The sequence below is a fragment of the Ptychodera flava genome, chromosome 8 (genome assembly GCF_041260155.1).
Source record: "Ptychodera flava strain L36383 chromosome 8, AS_Pfla_20210202, whole genome shotgun sequence".
In the NCBI taxonomy this organism is placed as follows: Eukaryota; Metazoa; Hemichordata; class Enteropneusta; family Ptychoderidae; genus Ptychodera; species Ptychodera flava.
The window spans coordinates 29,796,063-29,822,457 of NC_091935.1; the positions used below are offsets into that span (position 1 = coordinate 29,796,063).

Genomic DNA, 26,395 nt, shown 5'->3' on the forward strand with positions numbered 1-26,395 from the left:
ACACATACATATACATACATGTATATATATATATATATATATATATATATATATATATATATATATATATATACATGTATATATATATATAAAATACTTTTTTACAATTATAACTCTTCTTACCATAGATCCTTTTTCTAGGGTCTAGGTTTTGTACACAGACGATGTGTCAATTAGCTGTGAATTCTGCTGCATTTTGCCATTTCTGAGATTACGTTTGCTCACTTTTCTGCTTTCAAATTGCAAAATTTATTCAATTTACATAATATTCTGTATTTAAGGCTTTCCTGTCAGCTTTCTGTCTGAAAAATCTACGAAAACTGAATGAGCTACAGCGGTACTGTAGGCAATGAAATTATAGATACACATACACACATACACACACGTACACACACAAATACATAGAAACATGTAAATATGGCTTTATATTGAGTAATGCTCCAATAGTGTGAAGATTGATGCCACACAGGTGAAGGACTGTGATTAGGGAAAGGGAGCACAACCACTGAGGATATACGAACAGGAATTTTGGATGATGAAGGGAGAGTCAATCTAAATTTGGAACATTCCATTATAGCGTATCCTACTGTAAAACCAGTATACTCATCTTTTGGTTATCCCAGGTCGCATACGGTTGGCGTGGGGCCAAACACGCTCACCACGCATATTTACCATGTTGGAAGAGGGGCATGAACAAGGTAAATAAATATGTCTTCTTAATTGCTTTCTTTGCTGTTTATGGTTTTTTATAGGAACATCAATACAGTGACCATGCCAAAAACATTCTGAAAAAAAAACCGATAGTTGTACATGTACAGAGTAAATGTTTTTTATTCCTCTGAAGGTTATGCAATCACTGCAATTCACAGTTGACAATCAGACGTCAGATCCATCTTTCTCCACTAAGAAGACAAATGTTCAAAAGATTGTCATGTTGACTGCAGTGCCACATCAACCACAACAGACACCGGTTTCAAACATTACAAAGTTCTCATTATACGACACCAATGGCTGACTAATCACATTGGGTAGATCCACCCAAAGGCTTTCACTGATGTCTGTCTGCGAATACCTGATGCAAGTATAAAGTCATGTGAGTTGTATGCCACCTGTTGATTGGATATCCACATATGCAGCACTCCATCCTGCGATCCGATTGGCTGAGGAAGTTAACACAACATTCCTGCCTAGACTCAGTGACAGCTTGGTTTCTGGCTGCAGGTTTTCTCCGACAGCAAGTCTCCGATAGTCTCCAACAATATGTCTCTTTGTCGCAGAGATTGTCTGCAAGTCTGTCAGCTATGATCACAAAATCGTGGAACGTATAGACGCCTTCTCGTTCCACATTTTTCAACATACTCAATTTATTCTCAAAGACATGAAAAGTCAAGGTCCACAGTAAACTTTAACCTACAAGTTCTGGTCATAGGGTAGGTATGTCCTGAAGGTTTATGTTGACAGTGAAAATGCCACCTTGAGGTTGTTCTGTTGCCTTGCATATAGTCCAGAAGACGATATTTCTCTTATTTCAAGCAACAGTGAGCCACACAGGAAATATTTTTGTTGCTGTTCTGCACTACACTGTTGATCGTACAGAAAACAAATGTTGCCAGTTTCCAATGTTTTTTTTTATAAATGTAGCTCTTAAATAGGCAGCTGCAACAAAATTAGAAAAAATAATGCACTTTTACAAAAAATCAAGCTGGTGAAGTGTGATCCAATTGTTCAATATCTTCATTTGACTTCACTTATCAGTTTTCACTGTTGTGATTGTTCCAGGCATGACTTGCAACACAACTTCTTGAAATAATCCCTTGTGCAGTAATTGTACTTCAACACCAGATTGCATAAACTTTGACCACTGACATCACTACATTCTGAAATGTAAAAAGACAAAAAGTGAACACTGAGTTAGTTAGAACTCTTTCATGGTATGCCCCACGGTAATGTAGTATTTCACTGTTATTTCTACATGAAAGTAAAGTTTATCGCTAATTTCTACAATAAAGTAAATTGGTAGAATGAAAATAATTGAGCTTTTTTAACTTCTCAATTGTCAGGATTTCTAAAGTTATTTTTTTTTGCGGTGAAATCTGTCCATTATGGATACCTTCCAAATGTATTACGCCTCTCAAAATAGAAAGTTTTAAATGTTTGTTCAACAATACCCCAGTGAAACTTTGAACAATTCTCCTTTGTGATTGAGAATAAATGTGAGGGATCACTGAGCAGTATGAATTTCAGAAATAAATTACCTAAAATCTAGTGATATTTATAATGCAACATTGCAGCTATACCCTATGTCACCTCTAGGGTGAAAAATATGAATAATTTACAATTGTCACAAAAACAATTATAGTGAAAATTTAACTTCACAGGTTATGGTATGGCCCATTATTTTGTTCATTTTAATGTTGCGATATTCAAGGGCAGTTCCGTTCACATCGTTTGATTAGAGTTCAAAGACAATCCAGCTAGGCCTTATCATACTAGCAAAACTTGCAAGTAGAAGCGAGACCCTGATCTAATTGATAGATCATCCAGATGTCACACTTTGATCAAAACACTTGCTGTCAAAGTACAGGAGAATATTAATCAAGTTTCCTTCTCAAGACATGTTATCAGTGTAATGCATTTATTTCAAACTACACAGCTGAACACAAAAAAGAACTTTGAACCAGATCACAATCATGCTGCACAATTATAAAGTAGGAAGCATTGGCATTTTGGGGGGACATGGAGCCAGTTTGGATGAGAAAAGTGTGGATAACTAATGGCTTACTGATGTATACTGAAGGAAACTAGAAAGACATATTTACCTTCCTGTTCATTCTCCACCACACAGGTAGATTCACATTCCTGGGTTCGGGTCGGCATCAACGTTGGATCACAGTTAGTGGCCCGCAAACCAGTGTAAGCTCTGCATTCAACACTGCGAGTTTGCTGTCCTCTGCCACAGTCAGCTGAGCACTGGACAAAGGACGAAAGGTAGATGGCACAAGACAGAGGAAGAGGGTTACTTTACTGAGTTAAAGATAGTTAATGTGACATCCTTCCTGTGTTCTTAGGTAAAGTGTGACTTTGACGGATTCAATGTGATATGTGACTGTGTACTTTTGATGAGTGCAGTTAACAAATAGGAGATGTTTTGACCAACAATGGCAACACGGGATCCCAAAATTTAAATATTTAAATTACACCATATCAACAGATCTCTTTTGATGTGTAGTTTTATAACTTTTAACTACTGGTTTTTTATTGAGTTATTTATTTATTTATTTTTATTCTGTATATGTCCATGTATTTTATTCAATGCATTTATGGATGCATTGACTTGAAGTAATAAAATTACAAAATTACGAAGATCAGAAATGGGGCTACCTGAAGGAAACCTATTTTAAATTAGCTTTTTTCATTCTGTTAGCCTTGGAGCACAACCAACAAGGTCTGTTACAGTAATTATATTCTTCAAGAACAGTCTACATAGTTGTTGGTCACAAAACTTTAAAAAAATGTCCCATGCACTTCAGACACCAATACTGGAGAGACTTAATTTGTGGGGGTTTGACTCTGCAGATGGACAAAGTACAGGACAGAACAGAACAGTACAGTACTGTACATGTCAGTTACTATACACGGTTAACTTCACCCGCTGGAATTTTTAGAGGTACAGTAGATTATACTAAAGTTACATTATCCGTACAGTACTTACTTCTCCCCATGCTCCAAACACCCAGGACGGTGGCGGACACTGTCTATTGGTGCAGGATACTCTACTTGGAGGTGGTCTCATTGTAGCGTTACAATGCCTGGGATGGTATATTTCCCTCATGTCATTACTCATACACTTCACACTACGTGTCTTCATGCCAGGCCCACACCTTGGAGTACACTGGAATGAAGGCAAGTCAAAATCAGATTTTGGTGACTTCTAGACAACTTATTCTGTTGGATGAATGGACTAAGCGGGTTCATCCATGCTTGGTCAGCTACAGTCCAAATAGGAAGACTATTGGAAAACCCCTTGCATAGAAGATTTTCGAAACAAATGAGGAAAAAAATATTCTCATTAAGGTAAAGGGCGACGAATTCGGACGCGCACACGCTTTAAAACATTTCTGCGCAGATTTTACTCCAGCCTGCCGCAAATGGTTATTTTGTAGCGCATGTATTTAACATCACCTGTCATTGTTGAAATTGCGCTTTTACCTAATTTTTTGACCCAGTCTCTTAAATATACATATGACCTTTAACCTTGTCATATTTTTACCCCCTAGGAAGCTGGTTTTTATTCAATATGAGCGCAAAATTAACATTTCTCTCTCATTTACACGGCGCATATGTAAAAAGTAGCGTGGTGACACCCTTTTATTAAAAGTGTAAACTAAATGGTATTATGTCAGGATTTTATTCGCCAAGTTTGGTCAAAATGACACCATCCAAAGCGACAGGAAGAAAGTTCGAAAATTATGTAGTGATATAATTTCGATATCGTCATTTTGTAATCGATACTTATGTTAAAATTTCTTTACAAACATCATGAAAACTATACATTCGATAGGTATGGATCTTAATTCTTGGTATTTATTAAAATTAACTCATTTGCTAAGCGTTTTATAATTGCTTTCTTTAGTTTAAGTGAATTATATCATTTTTATTTATTTCTAACGACGCCATTTTAACGTCCGTTTCCATGGAAACGAGCGTGGTGACCCTCATTTTTTATTTCATTTTTGCACTTGCACAACTTCCAAGAATATTTGTGCAAAGTTTCAAGAAAATGACACCACAACCTAATTTTGACGTAATTCGTAGTACTTCACCTTAATGCAATTTTCAAGCTTATCTGGATAAATTTATATGACAGTATAAATAGGTATATATTTACTGCAAGAAAGTACTTGGGCCAGCCACATTCATTAACAATGTTACATCATATTTTGGTAGCAGTCGTTATGTATTCAAATTTCTATTAAGCCAAAAGTAAGCTCTGACATATTGTGTTCATAACTATACATGCCCTGGTAGTAAGTTTGCGTTGCAAATATTTTTACAACATTCAATCAAATCAACGACAGGAATTGTCAAGATATGATAAACATCAGTAAACATGCAAATTAAATTTAATTATGCATGCCTGGCCGACCAAATCTTTCTACTTCTTTATACTTAGAACCTACACCAAATTAGTTGTGCCAGATCAACAGTTTTTGAGAATTTGTGTGCACAGACAGAGAGAAACGGCACCCCAAGACAGAAAATTCAACACAAGCTCCCTTCTGTTAACACATATTAGCTTAGTACACCAAGGGCTCTGGACAGATTAAGATAACTATGTCAATTTGTAGAGTTTGCCATACGTCAACCAGATCTGGGCTAATCCAATTGTCTGATACCTTGAGAGATTTGATAATTTTACTGTTCATCCACTGTCATCATCATTCAACTTCAAAACCCTGCAAAACTAAATAAGCTCTATGTTTAGTTTACTCACTTCTCCCCATGGTTCGGCTACCCAAATTGGTGGACAATCCTCTTCTCCGCATTTTTCCCTTGCCGCCGGTTTGCGAGTCATGCATTCATCTTCTGGCACTGTCTCCTGCTCTGAAGGTCCTACTTTACTGATGCATGCCACGGTTCTCATTTTAAAACCGCCTCCACAAGTCTTACTGCAGGGTGACCAAGCACTCTTGTACCACCTGTAAAAATATTCACACAAAAAACAAAGATCAGCGAAATGTGTTTTGCACTGAGGATTTCATTTTTGTTTTCTGTGAAGAATATCTGCCTTATGATGTGTCAGTTTTCTTTAACCCTTTGAGTGCTGTAACTTTTCCAACCAAAATTTTAGTGCAGCAACATTTTACTGATTTTTATGAATTATTCAGTAATTTTTGGATAATTTTGGACCAAAAGGACATTACATTTCATTGGCTACAAGCCTTTATCAAATTTGGTAAAAATCCGATAAAAATTGACTATGGTATGTTTTATAAAGGTGACAAAAATTGACTTTGGCGCTCAAAGGGTTTAAATCATAGTTACTACACAGTCAGACACAATGCACTACTTATTCTGAGTTTTATATGATAGGCAGGCAAGTTATTGTGAATGCTGATAATTTGGCTGAATCCTTCCAGTGGTTACAAATTCCAGTCTCTTCACTCCTGCAGACAAATACATCAGAATTATAAAATCTGTTGGTATCCAAATATGGTATCTAAACTGGCTGAATAAACTTTTCTTTACAAGACAAAACATAACAAATTCAGTAGACATTTATTATTAACAGTACTTAAAAGAAGACCATACTGAATCCAAATTGTGAGTGGAGTTTTACTAGGTTTCCGGAATGGATAAGCACGCCATGCTAGCACAGCAATTCACTCTCTGAAACTTTGGGGTCTTATCATTTCACTAGAGATGGGACTGGATAAGACACAAAGACTTTGATACTCACATTGGTGGACATGGCTCTGTGTTGCAGTATTTGGTGCGGTCTGCCGGCCTGGCTTTGGCATTGCAGTAGGAAGACGGTACTTGGCTTCGATCGTCGCTACGTAAGCAGACAGCTGGTGCCTTGGCTTCTCCTGTGGACACATCAAACTTCAGGTTGTTAGCAGATTGTTGCAAAAGGTACTGACAACAACAGGATGAACTTAGTTTTCTTTCGGTAGAATTGTCAGTTTTAGAGAAAATTTTTTAAAGAAAAATGAGCAAACAACTCTAAAAAAGTATACAATATGCAAATTTCAAGTTAATTTTGTCATTTGTCAAAACTGAATAAGAGCATTCCTGGAAAGCTAGATGTCCGATTCCAATTCCAACACTATAAGACCAACGGTATGCGTGATGTAAATTTACATGATGCAAAACTCATCTTCATTTAAACAAACCTGACAGAGGCCATGCCTGAGAACCTACAAGGTTACGGGGACACATGGCAGGGCTGTTTACATCATAGAACAACTTAGAAGTAAATGATAAGCAAAAGCACTTCAAAGGCACAGAAAGGTGAAAAAAGTCAGTTTATCCAATTTTGTAATGATGTAAGATAGAAGGCAACGTAGACTCTATGGACAAATGAAGAAAAGCAAAGAAGCATACCTTTTGCACAGGAGGCAGAACACTCGGACCAGGGTTGATGTTCCCATAAAAATGTTATTTCTATGTCTCCACTGGCTTTCTTCGTTACAGGAACATTGTATTGATATCGTACACCCAGATTTTCGTTCTGTAGCAATAACTGTTGGAGAAAATAAGATTTAATGTTATTTTATGTTTTGTCTAATATTATGCAATTCTGGCATTGATTATTTTTTGATGTATGGTTTACATCACTTCATTGCAGTGTAAATCTTTTATCTTCTACTGCAAAAGTGAATTTCCACTTAGAGAAATTGGTGTGAAGAGAGTAAAAGTACACAAATATTGTCACTGACGCATCTGAGACTTGTTGGGATTTTTTCAGATATCTCAACTTTTGAATTTTGCAGAAGAGCTGTGTTGAAGAAGTATCAGTTGAAAGGCATCATCAACTAGCTCCTAAATGATGCATAATGTGTGACCATAAATTGACAAGGAGTAATATAAAATCTTCTGAGGTTTGACTATACAGCACTGCTTATCAGTATTGCCAGTGCTTATTTTAATTTTATACTTATTTTCATGAGAAATCTTGTTCCAAAGATACATGTAGCAGAGAAACTGTGAACATGCAGTGGGGAAAGTTGTCCAGTAAGAAAAATGGTAAGATATTTTAATTTTGATGGATACCACATCTGATCAACACATTTAGAATTCAGTCACTATTGAAAGTTATAACGGTAGTTCCTCAATGAAGTGATGGGTTTTCTCAGTATGCTGACTCACCGCAACAACAAGGTCTTCGGTTGTAGGTCCTGGTGAGGTCAAGGTCTCAGGTTTATCTGTTGGTCTTTCATACTTGAATATTGTACCAGCTACGTCAAAGGAGCGTGGCCAATCTACTGTCCACTGACCATTGATGTAATATTCATCAGTCACAGATTTTAGCGCTGGAAGTTGACAATCAGAAAAAGTAATGCAAATTTTTCCGCTCTGCTTTATAATACTGCAACATTTCTTTTTTTTGCTTTGTTTAAGGTAGAATGCATCTTGGGAACAGATATTTGGACTCAAAAACTTTTACAATATGCCAGTGGCCTACCACTGGTGTGTGCTCATTTTGAAGCTTATGGAGTAAATACAGTTTCCATCAGCTTAGTTTTGTGAAAATGGGGAATTTTATTTTCGCCCTGTAGAGATAACACAGGGATTGCCGCCATTTTGAATTTCAAATATCAGTAAATGAATGGTTATTTGTTTCTCCGGTACCAAAATTTGCAAGGTTTTTATTTTGAAAGAGAATGGTTGAAAGTTTGCTTGAGGAAACTGTGAGGAAAAGTTGAAGTCTTTCATTTTCAAGGTGGATTCTACCTTAATACACTGAATATCATCCTACATTGACCAACAACAATAATTTATTCTGCTGATTCATTTTAAGCCATTTGTATTTTTAAGTCTATCACAGCCAATTCTTATATCTTAAGGAAAACCTTGATTAACCCTTTGAGCACTGTAATTTTTTCCCACCAAAATTTTAGTGCAACATTTTACCAACTTTTATGAATTTTTATGTAATTGTTTTGATAATTTTGGACCAAATGAACATTTTAATTCATTCGCTAAAGTTTTTTCTCAAAATTTTGGCAAAAATCTGGGAAAAATTGGATGGGGCTTATTTTATAAAGGGGACAAAATAGACTTTGGCGCTCAAAGGGTTAAAAGGAACAAACTCAATACAAGAATGAGCCCCTGTAACTAAGACTTTTCATCATACAGGATCAACACTACCATCAAAAGGCAAAACTATAACATTCAACAACTGAATTGAGAAATTTCATATTATTATTATAATTCAACAAAACTTGTGTGCTCTTTAGCTATCAGGCAAAATTCAAGTTATAAAGATTTAAGAAAAAGCCATTTATAAATATTGCTTTCATTGATAAGAAGTCTCCCAATGTTCCAAATAAAAGAATCATCAATGAGTAGCTTGTTTCCAGACTTACCTAGGTAATTTCCAGAGACAGCAACTTCAGACACCTCAATATTAACAGACTCCCTAGGTATGGTAATAATCTCATAGTACGCATTCGTAGGCAGATCATCCTCAAAAACGCCTGACACTGTCTCACAAGTGCTTCCATCTCCTCCGCAAACACCGCAACGATCCTTAACAGCATCCGAACCAAGGATTTTATCACATCCTACATGCTGTTGATAAAACAGAAAATTGACGCTGATTTTAGTGATGTTACAGGCATCTCAAAACAACATAAGTTTTGAATTCTTCCTCAAATTTTCCTTTGGAGAAACTTTCAATTATTCTGTTTCTTAATCAGGAATAAGAAACTAGGGTTATCATGCAAAGCTTTGTTTTTGAGAAACAAATTACCTAAATTTATTGATATTATAAATTGAAAATTGCTGCTTCGGCCCATGTTAATTATTGTTTCACTAAACCAGTGGAAACTTTCATTTACTTCACAAGCTACAAAATGAGTTCATACAAGCAACATACCATCAGAATATTTAAAACTTTTGAGACTCTGAAAATTTGTGCCTCAGGCACTATCAACCTCAAAGATAAGCCAGGGTAATTTTGGCTGTGATACAATAATCCATCTCTTGGTCATTCTTAGCTAACTCAACATTGTCCGATGTAATCTGTGGTGCAAATCGTTTCAAATCAAGAAGCGGATAAAGAAATTTCTGAAAACACTTCTGAACACTTGTACACCAAATTTTAATCAAATCTGACTGGGGATGTTTGTTAAAATTGTGTTTAATGACAGACAAACAGAGAGAGAGAGAGAGAGAGAGAGAGAGAGAAAGAGAGAGAGAATACTTTCAAAGAGATGGACAAAAGCATTGAAAATTGAAGAAATGTGTCTACTCACCATACACTGGCCACGTACACAAACATCTAATGATCCTTTATGGCACTGGGTTCCATCAATAACCTGAGGTGCTCTCTCGGTGTAGAAGGCATAGCCGGCAGCAACACAATACAATGCGCAAGGAATCACATGAGGACCCTTGAAGGCCTTCCAAGTGTAGTATTTTCCACGGAAAGGCTCATTGTCAAACTTGGCACACTGTAAATCCCGGAAATCACGAGAATTTTCTGGGCAATCCTTGTAATAAAAAGAATACAAAGATGAGAAAATATATGAAAAGTGAAGCATGGGGATGTCAGCTTTCTTCTCAGTCATACCTTGAACAGCGCCATCTATTGCCAACATTGAGACTGCTTTCCTTTTTCTCAGTTTCACCATAATTTTATCCCCCAGATTCTTCAATAATACGTGAAAAAGTCAAATTTTGATATGTTCGGGCAGTACCTGAGTTACAACTTCAACAAAATTCGAAAAATAAGATACTTACATCAATGTTACAAGACTTGTATCTTTTTCGTTCACCGAGGCAGTACTTTCCACCATGTTGAGGGCTGTAGTCAAAAAACAACAAAAATGTACGGTTAAAGGAAAATGCATGTGGTAGGATGTACTCTGATAGAGCTAACAGAAACGAGATGAGAGCCACATTGCACTGACCAAAGGGTGCCAAACATAGGGAATTTGACAGAACAATAACAGTAGGCCTACCTTGGGCTATCACAATGCCTCGCCGAAATAGTAACACCTCCACCGCAGGTTCTAGAGCATGGACCCCAAGATGACCAATCCCCCCAGCCTCCATCAACAGCATTGGGTCGATAACCATATGGCACACACTCACCTTGGTAACACCACTGTGAAAAAAAAATGACAACTAGTAAGAAATGGTGGATGACTTTTCTTGTGTCCCTTTTTAAATGTCACTGCCCTCTCTCTGCCTATTTCTCAGTCCTTTGTTTTTCTCTTGCCATGAAGAATCAAAGACACAGGAAAGTCAGATATTTTAGCTCACTGTGTGTGTGTTTGTGTGTGTTGTAGAGCCTTTTTATTACTCAACACCTTACTCACATCAGAAATGGGTGGCAATGTGAACAGGGCTTTAACCAAATAGACACACCTGGACCACTCCACAGAAAAAAGCCACTGACCATTCCTCAACACTGACTAATATATCTTGAGCTGTGACCAGAAACACCAGAAAAACTTTCCTGATGTTTTGTTCACAGCTCAAGACTGTCAAACGGAAATCAGATGCACCTTCTTAGAGAAGATCTTACAGAATATGTACATGTCTGGTTACAACTCACCCTTTTTTCATCATGGCCTTGCCTACATTTAGTGCCTTCTGCTGCTGGTATGCTGTTTGTTATACAGGTGTTATTGTAACCCATGCACCACAGAACTTTGCACACATCCTAAAATGTGAAGATAAAAGTTACAGATATTATTGGCTTCAAATAAATCTACGTTGTAAATCTGCCACGATCGTTTCAAATTAAAGTTATGTAGCACACAGTTTCTAAGGATATGGTCTACCGACTGGAAATATATCCACTCAGTAGAATTAATTATTCTACATTTACCTACGAATCTGATAAAGAAATATAAAGATAGCTTCAAGATTAAATATTCCATTGACAGTACATCATCAAGCTTATTTTAAAGAATAAATGCCCAACAAAAAAGCATTGACACATAGACAGCAAAATAAGTTGTCTTGATTACAATAGTTCTAGGGGTCAGTTGGAAACAGTTAAACATTAAATGGAAAGCCAAAGATAAGAGAGAGAACAATCTATAAAAGATGTCCTTATCTTTTCCCTTAATGATAATCTTGGTTCCCTGCAAGTCCACTTTGGGCTGATAGTGACAACATTATTTTTAAAATCAAAGTGATAAGTAAACATACTGTAAAGCTGCACTGATAGGAGTCATCACCATGTTGCAATCTGCACTGCTCATCTGCACTGTGGACTTGTCCCGGCAACTCCGTCGGCAACACCACATCCTTGTCATCTGGAGGGGGATTCTCCAAGCAGTGACCTTTACCTGACCTAGAAACACACAAAAAATGTCAAAACACAAAAGACCATTAAAAGCCCATTGGCTGCAACTTTGGATATTTTTTTCATTATCTTTGGTCTGCTCCAAAATTCACGTTTGAGGTACCCAGAGTTCCAACTTGTCAACAAACCCATCAAGTGTGTGATGATGTTTTTACTGAAAACTAAATTGTATAGTCTGCAGTAGAATTCATTCATCAAAAACAATATTGCCTGTTGCCCACAATGCATTGCTTTGACAAGGCTGGTACTGTCCACGTCAACATAATTACACATTAATTTGATTTCCCCAATAAAAATAACATATACAAATTGTCATCAAAAGTCGCAGTTTGTACAGTCAGTTTTCAAGCTAACATCATGAAACAAAGGAAATGTTTTATGGCTATTGTGGTGGAAGAATTGGCTATATATCATTGTTGTTTTTATTTTGTTTGTTAAATGTTTTCACGTAATTCTCTTTGGGCAATTATCAGTAACTTTAAAAATAACTGAATGGCCAGCTCAATGCAGTACCTATTTTCACATGAGTTACATCAAATTGATTAATGTCTCGTCAAATCATTATAGACATCAAACAAAACAGATCGGCAAAGATCATACATGATACGTGTTTAACATGTCAAACTTACAGAAATGGTGAACAACAGCATAAGATACAATTTAGCAATCCCTCATTTAATCTTTCCTGCTCAACAATCACTTTCAGCAAGAGACTACCGGACAATTTGTTTACGTACTACAAAATGAATGATACAGCTGACAGATTTTGTTAAAGATGGAAACATACAAAAGAGTACCAAGACTTACTCAAGGAATTGTGTGATGTACCTCCGACTGCAGTTTGACCATGTATATGTATCTGTGTTATTATTCATCATTGCAGCCATTATTTTAGCTTTTGTACATTTGTTTCCAGAGCCATCATGATGCATTCCAAAGCTGGCAAAAAAAAAAAAAAAAAAGAAATTTACTTTATTTTCTCATTTTTTCCTCCATCCTTGACCTTGAATAAACATTTCTAATGTAAAGGATCAAGATATAAACTTGGATGAAAACATTCAGACATGTAGACACACAGACACTATATTCTACCGATCAGATGAGCTCCAATTGTTTAACCTGTGATGAAATGGGAACTAAAAATTTCTGTTATGGTTTCTTTTAGCACAAACGATCATACAGTGAGTATACATCTTATCGAGCATTCAGCAGGACTCTGGACTTCATATCAATTTCGGAAACTGATCACTTCAGAAACTGTCTATGTTCAGAGACTTCAAGCTATTTCAATTATCCTTCAAAAGAACATCAGGTCTGAAAAATAACTCAAGTCCCAGGATGTAATGGAAGGGAAACTCCTGTGACAGCCAGGATGTGTGTATTTGATGAGTTTCAGTGGTGTCATTTTGAGATTTCAACCTACATGGTACAAGTACGTTTACGCTGCTGGTGAACCGTACTTGCTGTTTGAGCACTTGACAATATTTTGTAAATATTTATTTTTCTGTCTAGCGGACAGGAATCAAATGAAAAGAATGATGTATGCTACCCAACCAGGTGTATACTTTTACCCAATTCCTATATCATTCAACAGTTACAGAAACAATCTTGTTGAGAAATTGTGCAGTCAAATTGGGGACTGGTGGTCCATATGATTCATATTTTACTTGGAATCATATTAGAAAGTCTGCATTTTTAACCCTTTGAACGCCAAAGAAAATTTTTATCGCCTTTATGAAATATACGCCAGTGAATTTTTTTTTCAGATTTTTGCCAAAATTTTGATAAAAAGGTGTAGCTAATGAAATGTGATGTCCATCGGGTCCAAAATTATCGAAAAAATAATAGAAAAATTCATAAAATTAGTGAAATGTTGCACTATTTTGGTGGGAAAAATTACAGCACTCAAAGGGTTAAATGTGTTCTCAACACAATGAAGGTAAAGGGATATAGTCACTTTTACCACATGCGATGGAAAAAAACTGAGTGTGTGGCTCTGGTATTTTGTATAAGATGTAGTCTATGTAGTCTAGAATCTAGACGTCTGTTGGACCTTTGGTGTGGAGGATGGGACAAAAAGCAAAAGACCGTAGCAGACGTCTAAATTACCATGTAACCAAGTCGGTATTTGGATGTATCAGAGCTGTTTGATCAATGAGAATCAATGTAACATTTGTTGTTTAGTGTGATCTGTACACACTAGGATGAACAATTGCACTGACTGCTGGATAACCTAGCTGGTCACCTCAAAGCTTTGCTAAAAAGTTGGTCAAGTATACCCGGAAATTGCTTGAAAGAAGTTCAGAGCCATGAGCAAGATATGATTTGGGGGTGGGGGAGTACGCGCAACAGTCAAGAAACTATGCTGGAATTCTGTATAATCTGAATGGTAAACATTGAGGTTCTCTTCATTTCCGAAATTGAAATTTGATTTGTATGTAACGGAGAGTAAGGAAGGCTAGAAGAATCAATGCAGTCAGCTATAGGAATTTATAGGAGATGGAATACCTGAATTTAACTGTTGGCAGCTTTAACAAATCAAACAATAAGCTGTATGCCACCTGTACAGATGGTTCAAGAGTACGCTGTGATGTGGTAAAGAGTTGAGCACCTCCACAAACAGTTTCAAGTGTCCTGAAGAGCCAAATATTTGCCGAGTACTTGTTGTATTTAATTTGATAATTCTTGTACAGATACACAATGCAAGATGTCATGTTTAGTTAACTGACTACAAGCAGTGACTACTTAACTAGATTACCTGGGGAGGGACCCTGATTTAATTGTAGACACACACATGCACAGAATTCTATGGTCTACTTCAAGAAGGACACATCTTAAAGCTTCCATACAAGAGTTAAAAATCGAGGTTTTAAAAAGTCTGTAACTTTTTATTTGCTCTGGGAAATTTGTACTCTGATATCGCATCATAAACTTCAATAGGTGATAGATGTTTCTGAGGTTCTGAAATGATGCATTTTAGACATTGACTAAAAAATACAGAAAAATGTTTTTCAGCAAAAACTGAGTTTTATATCCTGGACTCAGCCAGGGTTGATCAAGACAATTGCAACTTCAAATTTCCTGCTTCCTGATCATCTGATGTCTTTATTGTTTGCCTGATGATTAATAGATCTCTTCTTGAAACTCTTTCTATATCACACCACTTGCATGCTTCCGTAAGAGGAAACTTACAAATCCGTGTTTTCTCTCACTTACTTGTGTCCCATTTCGTGAGCAATGGTAAAGGCCGACGAAAGCCCTGTGTCTTCGTTGATACTGCAACTTCTGTCAGGTTCACACATACCGCCTACCGATGCCAGACCTGATCAAAATAGCCAAGACACAGACTATCAATTAGAACGTGAGGGGTTAGTACGACATTCTAATTTTGGGGCCAAGATAAAAACTTGTGATATTCCACATCCTTCAAAGGTGCCTTGTTTCATGTTAGCATGTTGAACATTGTAATAATAAACATTTGCCATTTATTCTTGTATTGTGTTTAGGAGCAGATGAGATACAGTATCTATATATGACTCCCTAAGAATGAGAAAAAGGAATTTTCTTCCAGTGGGTAGCCCACATGTATATGAACATCAAAGTATGCTTTTCTGAATGATACTGAAAGGTCACAGCAGCTTGACTATCCTTTGCTGACAATTCATTTTGAAACATGATGACCTCTTGTCTATCTTTTACCTTGTTTAGATAGCTCAGACCAATTTTGTATTCGTATGTACAAAGATGGCAGACATGATTATTTGTTCAGATCAGTGTCTTTTTTCAAATTATCTAACAATATATCTGTTTTGGGGATTTTATAAACCTCAATTATAATTGCTTGTCTTCTATTGATTGAGACGGCTGTCTGGAACTTTGACAAACAGCTGATTTGGCTGAGGATGCAGAAAACCTGATTGGCAATTAACCCTTCAATTACTGTATCAGCCTGAACAAAGTTGGTGTAACTTTGAAGACTGGGAAGACAATTGATACTGCAAGTAGGTTTAGCAAACACGTCATCATCAAATCATTTTCAAAAGATGATTATTGTATGAATCTGCAAGCCATAATTACAGGAACTAAAGCATAATGATACATATATTTTGAATGGTTCTTAAAATATACAACAAAGAATTCTATATTTTTTCTTCCAAGACATTATGATTTACATGTCAAATACTCCTGAACTTGGCATTCAAATTAATGTCTACCAGCTCCATTTGATTAATAGATCATCAAGTCAGTGCCAATCACTTTTCTGAATATTATGATGTCTAATTTTGAGATATCAAAACATAAACGTGTCATAGTTTTTGAGAAACAAAGGCCGGAACAGAAACTTTAAACAAAATTCAACTTGGTGAGGAAAGGATTAACACACTTTTAACACTTCCCAGTTGTTGCAACAGTAAAAGGAAAAGTTGTTTGTGATCAAGATAGCCACGCATAATAAACCCTATTTCCGTGGTTTCAGATAGATACAGAAAGTTAATGGAATATACCTTGCCGTGGAAGCAGATAGTTTAGTTGTTCTGAAAAAATGTTATGTATTGAAAAAGTTTGTTATCGGAAAGATGTGGTTACACCTGTAAAGGATTACCTCATATTTATCACTGTTATCCTTGTACAAGCTAGATCTTATCTACCGCTGAAGGTGAGTTTTCAGATTGTTGCCTATCACTAAATAAATTGACAGCAAACCAGACATGATGTTAACAATGTACACTAAACTTTGAGATTTTAGATACTTTAATAGGAATTCGCGATGGTCTGATTTTTCCTCCAATTCATGGCATAGTTTCTTAAAGTTGAGGTAACAGCTTTCAAAGAACAACTACAAATTTACAACTTACCGAGAGTCCCACACGGGGAGTTCTGATTTGTACAGATGTCAAACCTACAAATTAAGAGAAAGAGGATTCAGTTTTGATACAAAAGTCAACTTTGTCTGAAACCTGATTTTGACACATCAGCGGATTTTGGATGAACGGTTCTGGTGGATTGGCAAAGCAGTCCCTAAAGTGTTTACCATCTGACTATAACAGTTCCGTTGACTTCAACGGCATGGATGAACCTTTTCATTCGGGGCAAAGATGTGAAGGGGTCAAAGCATGAAGTGAGTTTGCACACATAGATAATCACTGAATGTGTCCAACTGGTAAATCTTGTCAATTTGGTCCCAGTAAATCTTTCTACAATTCATGGTCTGAAGCAAGAATGTTCATGCTCCATGACAAAAATACAATACTCTGCTTCTTCTGTTGACGCTCCGGAACTCTTTCACATAATCAGTTTATTATTTGGCTCCAAAGGAGAAAAACACACTAAACAGCAATAAATATTGAAAACAGACATTTTTTTCCCCCAGTGAATGAAGTAAAACAACATTAGTTCATGTTCTACACACATTTTGAGTACAGAAATTTACAGTCTTTCACGCTCTTGTCGTCTGGATAGGCCACTATGCATGACTTATATAGCCCAAGCTACTCACTGCTGATGTAAATCAACAGAATGTGGATATGTCGGTCAAATCTGGTCAGGATACTTTAAACTTTTCACCCTCAAGCTTTCTAGGTTATACCCCATGTTTTTTTGACCCCTCTGTGACACTGTCAAAATTTCATTTCAAAGTTCATTCCATGGGGACAAACTTCCTCACATCTCCGGCAAAGTGCACTAATACACTTTTTAATTTGGGTAAGACCTCAGCAGCGGTAAACTTTCAGTGGCTCATTACAGGAAGCAACAACTTTTCAAAAACGCTCTTCAGTCAATTTTCCCTCTATTTTCTCGATCACCTTTAGATGTCTGCGGTGTAGAGGAAGGGTTAAGTAGGGTGAATGGTCAGGCAAAGTTTCAAAACACTGAAAACTAGTTTTACAAATGTATGTTTACATTTCCACTCATGCAGGAAAAGATTGTATTTTATGATCACTACGCTCCTTCACTCCAACAAAGACAACTGGAAAAGGTACTGGAATGGATCATGTACAACGTATAGGTAAACACAAACTGTTATGACATTATCCCTGACCGGAACCACTGCCCGGTGACTTTATTAAAACAGGAAGTTTATTAAAGCATCCCGTGAGCTGAGCGGTAAAGACGTCCAAGACAATGGTTAAAAATCAGCCGAGGTACAATTCAACATTTCAAACACACATGACAAGTGGTTCTGTTGACATCATCGGAGAGGAAATGATACACCCTTTACCATGATGGAAGAGTAAACAGTTGGTTTTGTCAAGAATATTAGGAAGACGTTGATTGTAGGAGACAGAAGAAAGCACGGCCACTCAGGGAAATCGCAGATGTTTTGAAGAAAGTTAGTAAATATTTACCTGACTTTGAGGGCAATGTGGAAATTTTCAATAATTGTGTCGACAAAAACACTTCCATCTCACTAAAATCATGTACATTGAATCTTGAGATGCTGGCATAAGGGCGACATTTTTTATTTTTGTGTTTCTCATCTCCCGATTAGCTGACCATAAATTTCAGCTCCGACATGAAAATAAAAAAACTTTTTTATTTGCGCCGCCTCTGAGGCGATCATCCCAGCAACAGCACCACCATCATCAAATTGTGAGATTGCAGCGACTCAGACTGAAAGGACAGAGAGTACAGAACACTGAACTGAAAGACAAGTAATTGCAGTGACAGTGAATGGACAGAACATTGAACTGAAACAAATACACGTTTTTTGTACTTAAAAATTGTAGAGACTGAATGGACAGAACATTGAACTGTAACAAATACACGTTTTTTTTTTGTACTCGTTTTTTTTTTATTTCGACCGCCCGCCCTGCCCGAGTATTCCTCTGGAGATGAGAAACAAAAAAGAAATAAAAGGGTCACCCTAAACAGAATCACAGTATACTAGGGTCATCCCTTAACTCAACAAACATGTTTTAGATGGGTAAGAATAAGCAACTGACTGAAAAAATCACTTTTGTACATTTCTGTGCTGTCTCCATTTAAACAATTATTCCAAGAAAAAATTATGCTGAAGTTGCATTTGACTTTAATCACAAAGATCTTGCTGTTATTCTGGTCTTCTATTTTTGTCTGTACCCTATCCTACCCTACCCTACCCATCATGACTTAATTGTTCTCTGGTTTGCAGTTTTCTGAGCTCTTCATGTTCAATATATGACTAGAATTAAAGAATTGAAGCAATACGCTGACCAATTTCTACTATGATAGTCCATCCGATTTCAACTTAGAGCCATTTGTACTGAGAGCAGCAATTTTCTCAGAGATCTCTGTGTTATTGACAAAGGAGGGGAAATTTCAAAATAGGACCTTCCAATTTTTTATGCAGGGCTATTAATGGAAGCAGTCAAGTATGGCTGAATTATGTGAGAATTTTCGGAGTGAAAGCTAGAACAACAGAAATGACTCAATAGTCAAAATGTTCACATCCAATTCAGACACAATGATGGCGTCTGAAAGCCCTGGACTGCACAACGAAAGTGTTTGTTAGCATCTCAATAAATGTGCTGAGTGCAGTGCTTAAATCTTGATGTAAATATAGACAGTAAAGTTTTAATGAAAGAATACAGAGATTTCTCGAGGTGATTTATTCTATTACCCAGTGTCTCTCTGCCTGGAGCGGTGTGACATCGAGCCTGGCAGCTTGACCCATCACATAAAAGGTACACAATACCTGGGACAACCTACTTCTCATAAGGATGGGTTTCAGTATTCCTGAGCTGAGCACTGACATGCAGACATTCAGCCCCACGGAGGATTAATTGAGATAAATGGATCATTAAATAGATAACAACAAGATCTAGATGGAGATGTAACACAAAAGAGTAAAGGGGAGGGGAATAGAGCTGGCTAGATTGGAGAAAAAAGCACTATGCATTTGCAAAAGACAGGGGAACGGTACAAGGATCTGTTATATTTGTTGGAATATATACACGAGAATAAATACCGAATAGCTGAATGCAATATTTTAAAGGCCTGATTCTAAATCCCGAGGTCTCAATAAACTGCAGGTATGCAAATTAGTTTACACTTTTCTTAGGCCTTGGTTTTCACTCCACTGAGGACATGCAAGGACACCATTTTGATTTGCAACCCTGGATTCTATACTGAGGAGAGTTCCACTGGGAAATTCAGAAATTCACACAAAGACTTTGATTTGAATTCTGTGATATTGCACACAGAGGAAGTGATGCAACAATCATAGTACGTGGAGGGACTCAGCAGAATGGGATGGAAATGTTTGCAAAATTCGCCAGAGAAACAGAAAAGAATCGGTTTCCAAAAGTAATCAAAAGATAATATGTAAATCAAAGTGAAGAAGAACCAGTTTAATTGTTCACCCCTATTAACTGTAAACAGGTCCAAACTCACCATTAATAACAATGGGTTTGGGGCAAACCATTTTGGTGAAAGGGTTAAAAACAGAAAAGACAGACCTGGTCATAAGCACGGCATTGTCATGGTGTTTAAGTCCTTCCTTCAAAGCGGCTTCTGAGTTGGGTGCAGGGTTGATCTCTTTCTGCCATGCACAGAAACTGTCCAGTGATTTTTTGGCATGGTAGCTAATTTTCAACTTTTCCTAGATTTGGAGAAAGCAAAAAAAAAAAAAAGAAAAAGGAAAACTTGTTTAAGACTGTTAGAACATCGTATGTCAAAATTAAATAGTGAAAACAGTGGAGAAAGTGGGCATTGTAGTACTACAGGGTTTTAAATGTGAAAGTGGTACTGAAATGACATTGAATAATTTGCAGTATTCTACAAGTAGCCAAGTCATAAGATTTTGCAGTCCCATGGTATTTTGAAAGCCAACGAGAGTATGACTGCAGCAAGAGGTGTTTCCTGTAGCTCCATATGCACAGAATACACTTGAGATAAGTTCTCTACCCACATCTTCTCTGGTAAAAGTCAGACAAAGACGAAAAAGTAATGACAACATTTGTGGAAAATGTCTGGAAGTATTTGGCAGAAACTGACAGTTTAAAATATCTATCAAATACTATCTAATATGATTTAGTATTAGGAAGAAACTGAAAAAGTATCTATCACATGCTATCTACAATTCCTTTTAGGATTGATAAAATGACCACATTACCTGATCTTTCATCACTAGAATCATTCTGGTGATGACGATATTGACAGAATTACCGATACTGGAATCATGGTAGAGGTTAGAAACCTGACCTCAAGGAAAATAAACAAAAAAAGAAAGAAAATATGAAATTTATTAACAGCATTTTCAAAAAATTAAGTAATCGGGTGTTTGACTGAAAGTTGTGTTGTTGGGAAGACATGGAATACAGACAAACGGGTAATCTTGTTGATGCTCCATTCGGGAGGCTCTGAAAATGGAAAGAGTCGCAGGTATTTATTACGGATACAAATCTAGAATCAGCAATGTTTCCAAACTGACAAGAGCTCTTTGAAGAGTTGTAGTCATATGTGATGAGCATCTAACACGGTAAACTGTGGTAGTTGATTCTAACAGCACTGCAAGAAAAATGTAAGTAACATGATGCATTTTGAAATATTTTGAACCAGTCATGGCAAACATATAATCAGCATATGCAGAAATGACCATGAGAGTGACAGCTGTGCTAGCTAGATGGCCATTCCACTTCAAAAAATTGTTAAAAATTGTTTAAAAAATCACTGAAAATTGTTCTTAAGAGTTTATAGGTAGTTAAATATTTTGTAGCCTCCACTTCAAGCCCTTTCTTCAGCCATCAGTATATGGAATCAGAGTTGGGCACTTATTGATAGATATAAGTCTACAATTTTTCCATACACAATTAATAAAATACACTGCCAGCAAAACCTGACTAAAAGTGGCCACTTCAAGTAATGTCTTTACAGACTGGTAACATCTACTCCACATAAAGCAGAGTTTACGATTGAGCTTTGATGACCTATCTCAGTATATGTCTCATGACTTGATTATGATGATCTTCGTTAAGTCGGCAGCAAAAAGTACTGAAAGAAGAAGTCTTTCAACTTCGAAGGGCATTCTTTCTAACTCAAAAGAGGGGAGTAGGGGGTGGGGGGAGAGGGGGATGTATACTCTATAATAAAGGTCACACAAAAAAGGTTCAATCAAGAGCAGCACCTTCAAGTTATCATTTAAAACATTTCTGATGTGTAAAGTTAATAGGCTCACTGTGACAATTTGCACCAGGCCTTGCGTGATGTTACCTGGGGTACTTGTTGCTGACAACGGCTTCCAAGGTTTGTTCGATAACCTTACATTTGTTGAGTGCTTTTTCAAATCATACCGGAAAACACTTGAGTTTGAATATGATAAGAGCCATCACACAATGCCTGAGTATGGGTCAACTGAAGGATATTTTTTGGTTTTGGGTTATACTGGGGTGTGCTCATGTGGCTATCAGTGGAACATATTTTGAAATACGTGCGCCAATCGTTTTCAGTCGTTACATGTTACGTTATGTACAAGCGCGATTAGCTATGGAGTTGACTCTGTCACAGTTTTTTTTGCATCATTGGCTTTGGGGAGATTTTGTGAACAAGTCACGCCTGAGAAAGTTTAGTGAAACGAAACGGGGGTAATGTGACAAATTCTCTCAGGAATGCTATTATTTTACACTCTGCGAAAGTTCTCCCATACTTTATGAAAGAACCAGTCACGAGCTTTGCCAGCAAATGAGGATGGCAAAGCTGCTAAGCAATAGACCAAGCCCTAGTGAGTTTCAGGCCAACAGGACCCGTTAGCAAATTAAGCACAGGACACAGTTGAGGTGTATAAGCAGCTGTTCATATTCTTATCTTGTTCCATCAGCAGTTAAAAAGATAATACTGTAAATAGAAAGAAATTAAACTTTGCTTCGCCCATCATTTGCAACACCTAGTGGCAAACCCATGTTTACAGTGACAAAGTGACTTCTTTACAGTTTGACAGTGTAAACCTAAAATTATCTACTAACTAGTAGTTACATTTTCAAGGCTTTCTTACAAACTACCAATATGATACTACCGGTACATTTCTTTGATACTATCAATATGATTCTACATTTCTTTGATAACATATAAACCTCAATCGTTCACAAAGTTGCATTGTCATGCAGCAATTTGTCTATGAGAATTTTTCAATGACCATTATCAGATAACGAAATGTCGCAGTTTGTTCCTGACTTTTGTCCAACACACCTGTGTACTGCAGATCTTTCATTTCTTGATACAATTTGCAAACAATGAGGCAATCAGTGACATATGCTACTGGCAACGCCCTTTTCTAACACATTCTGACCTTGCATCCCAAGGTAGCACATCTGTTATCTACCTTAGCAAAGCCACGTCAGCGAAATGCTCGAAATTTCGTCTCCCTTCTTGAATGTCACCACTGTGCAAACTTTGAAACCAAAACCTTGATGGAGAAATTCACTAAAGCATGCCGTGACAACCTTCAAGAAGCATGGAAGGTTGCAAAACAACTGTCAAACTGATGTCTTTCAACCTGGTGACTGTAACTGCTCATAATCAAACTCTTGCCATATTTGTTTAATCAAAATCAGTAACATTTAAGATGTCTGCTAATGTATTGCCCGAGACATTAATAATGTGCTTTGTGTGTTACCCTGACCGTGCAGATGCACAAACTCCTGGCTTTATCTTGAGCAACATTCTTTTTGTCTAATTTATCGCATTCAAAAAGCCCTCCATTCTGCCCAAGTTTGTTCCCAGTCTCCCTGTGGTATTTCAATTAATTCAATTTTTGACAAATGTTTACAGACTACTGGTTGCCACGGCAACAGGGTCAGACGATGTCATTTACACAACCTGCCAATTATCACTTTGAGGGCATGTGAAAGTTTAAGTGCTGAGTTCCAAGAGTGCCAAAGAGTCCAGAATTTATAGTGTGCAGTTGAAATGAAAGCTTTGTAAAGCAAATGTTCTGGGCACAGACTGGTACTAACATGATGATAATCATTAATCATAATATAACCAGTAATAGTAAATTTTGCTCTGTTTTGTTTATTGGACAACTTACACAGAAGTCTCAATAGATTACTTAGCAAAGAATCTTGCTGCTCTCTGTGAGGTGCTATTAATGTTGCTTGCAGGCTTGGGGGACATTTTCTAGTTGGTTAACTTACATTTGTTACTATTTGACTTTGGCAAGAAATAGAATATGGCCACAGGCCCTCTGCGATTGGGACAAGACCACCTAGTTAGATTTCTGTTGCTGGTTTGCAGGGAAAGCTCCAAGTCTCATGGACATTCTAAAAATACAGTTCTTGTTAGGTTAAACCTTTAGAGTACAGTGTGCTTGTAAGAGAGGACTTCTCAAATAGCTGTATGAGTGAACAAGGCAACTGGAAACACCAGCTTGTCCAACTTGGCATCAGTGAAATAAAGATAGCTTCAACAATATTATTTTAATTGACAGCTCTTCACGCTGGCCATTACCATCTCATTTTGGCAGAAGGGATATCAGTTCTTCAACATACCGGTAAAATTGGGTGGGATTCTTCGAAGTTCTAACTCCATGAGCCTTTCTGAAAATACTATTGAATATGAAAATTTATTTGAGCATTGTTTCTTCTGATTTTTCTTCTGATTCTCGGTGTTTTAAGTGCCTTCATTCCTCACGTGGCACTTGTATTACTTGGACATGAAAGCAGCAGAACAAGTTGAGCTACCCGGTACAAATTTTCTTGAATTCAAGATATTGAGCCTTTGCAAAAATTTAGAAAATATAAGACCTGAAAAGTTCTTTTGACAAGATTGGAAAATTTTAGTGGTAGGTGTATGTAAGTGACCATCTTGAAGTGTTTGATACTTCTTCCTTATTCCAGCTGTCAAAAGGAAAATTTGTCAGTCAGAAAAGAATGGATTATTACCAAAAGGGTTTTGTATATCAGTTAATTTCTTTCCAAAGTAGTCAATCCGCCAAGATAGTCACTTGGCAAGTCACAAAATACAATGAAAATTTAAAGGTACACAGATTGTGGTCTCTGAACCACTGTGGAAGATATCGCTGAGCTTTAAAACTTGGGGAAAATGTGGAACCACTGTCTATATGTAAGATGACCTACCTCTCCTTCAAGTTAACAAGAATTTATTTATAAATAATTTGAGTTTATAGCCTGATGCACATGCACTCTGCCATGTTATGCAAAGGGTTAATGAAAACAAGGTAAACACCATCTTAGAAGCACATTCTCCCAGCAGTAAAAACTTGATACGCTTGGGGATACTTTTAAACTGCCTTGTATTCCGAGGCCCCTTAGGTCAGACTCAGTGTTTACTTGCCCAAAATCTTTGACCCAATAAACTTTACTACTGCTGTAGAGAAAGCAAGTTTTGACCACTTTGTGCTGTTTACGCTAACTTGTCCCTTGTGATAGACTGTCCTAGAAACAGGTCTTGTGTCAAGGATCGACGTTTCATCTGTCTGACTGGTAACTTTTACCATCAATTGTAACAGGACGTCTTTCAGATAATATGGTTCTACTATTTCTTGAGAATTGGAAGGGTCATGCTACAATAAAGCAGAATTCACATACCTGGTTCATCACTGGTTCATGCATGTACAAAAGGGAACAGAGACAAAATTTTCTTGACTTTTTTTAGAAGATGAAGAAACTAGAAATATTATAACAACAGATGTGGCCAATATTTTAAATGATGACCATTGTTTTATGGGTGAGCTCCTGATTCAAATTATTAATTTTTATAAGCTGAAGACAATGTACTAGTTAGATGGTCAAAATTTACATACAGCACAAAATGCCTGTTACTTGGGACTTGAAAGCTCTGTGCTTAGCATCACGTACACTTCATGTTATTTGTCATGGTCACTTTATGCTCCTTGATGGTTTCCATGCCTGAATGGTTTACATTCGGATCCCAGGTTCCAAGTATACATTCAGCATTCCTCAATCCTTCTGTTTCCTTTCATTTGCTTCATTCTATTTCATCGCAAAAATGCTGGAAATTCGCAGGCTTTCCACACCATTGCATGCCGCGGAAGTAGAGGGACGTGCTGATTCTATTGATGGTCGGGGAGTTCTTTTGTTTGTGCATGGTATAGCCGTGCATGTGTTTCCGGTTTGCTGCAAAACTGTTAGGCGGGGCCATGAAACAGAGACTTGGAGTACAATCTCCAGTCTAAATGTGTACAGTGCCATTTTGGCTAAGTAGGCTGGGTCTGCTTCCTCATGTTGGTATCAATTTTATGCATGCTAAGCCAATCCTAATCCAATATTCCAGCCTGTGATGTTCTTATAAGTCTTACAGAGTAATCCAAAAGTGCTCTGATGCAAAACATTTTCCTTGATGTACGTGCTATACGGAGTGTCAGACAAGAAGGCACCTCAACCCTACAAA

General features: G+C 37.0%; 1 protein-coding gene across 9 annotated transcripts in view; it reads right to left on the bottom strand.

Annotated features, from left to right (window-relative positions):
- Positions 1-813: 813 nt before the first annotated feature.
- LOC139138995 (A disintegrin and metalloproteinase with thrombospondin motifs 6-like) overlaps positions 814-26,395 on the bottom strand; it is a 76,237-nt gene continuing 50,655 nt past the window's right edge. For 8 of the 9 annotated variants that reach the window (XM_070707676.1, XM_070707679.1, XM_070707675.1 and 5 more), the window contains exons 6-23: positions 21,144-21,227; positions 20,488-20,630; positions 16,906-16,949; positions 15,266-15,371; positions 12,857-12,988; positions 11,893-12,037; positions 11,291-11,398; positions 10,692-10,837; positions 10,471-10,534; positions 9,984-10,220; positions 9,093-9,297; positions 7,873-8,036; positions 7,108-7,246; positions 6,461-6,590; positions 5,495-5,699; positions 3,713-3,892; positions 2,820-2,970; positions 814-1,877 (exon numbers count right to left, since the gene is read on the bottom strand). In XM_070707676.1, the coding sequence (XP_070563777.1) occupies positions 1,759-1,877; positions 2,820-2,970; positions 3,713-3,892; positions 5,495-5,699; positions 6,461-6,590; positions 7,108-7,246; positions 7,873-8,036; positions 9,093-9,297; positions 9,984-10,220; positions 10,471-10,534; positions 10,692-10,837; positions 11,291-11,398; positions 11,893-12,037; positions 12,857-12,988; positions 15,266-15,371; positions 16,906-16,949; positions 20,488-20,630; positions 21,144-21,227 (2,502 nt within the window). In that variant the 3' untranslated portion in view covers positions 814-1,758. Of the gene's footprint in view, positions 1,878-2,819; positions 2,971-3,712; positions 3,893-5,494; positions 5,700-6,460; positions 6,591-7,107; positions 7,247-7,872; positions 8,037-9,092; positions 9,298-9,983; positions 10,221-10,470; positions 10,535-10,691; positions 10,838-11,290; positions 11,399-11,892; positions 12,038-12,856; positions 12,989-15,265; positions 15,372-16,905; positions 16,950-20,487; positions 20,631-21,143; positions 21,233-26,395 lie in introns of all 9 variants that reach the window. The other variant, XM_070707682.1, reaches the window with a different exon arrangement.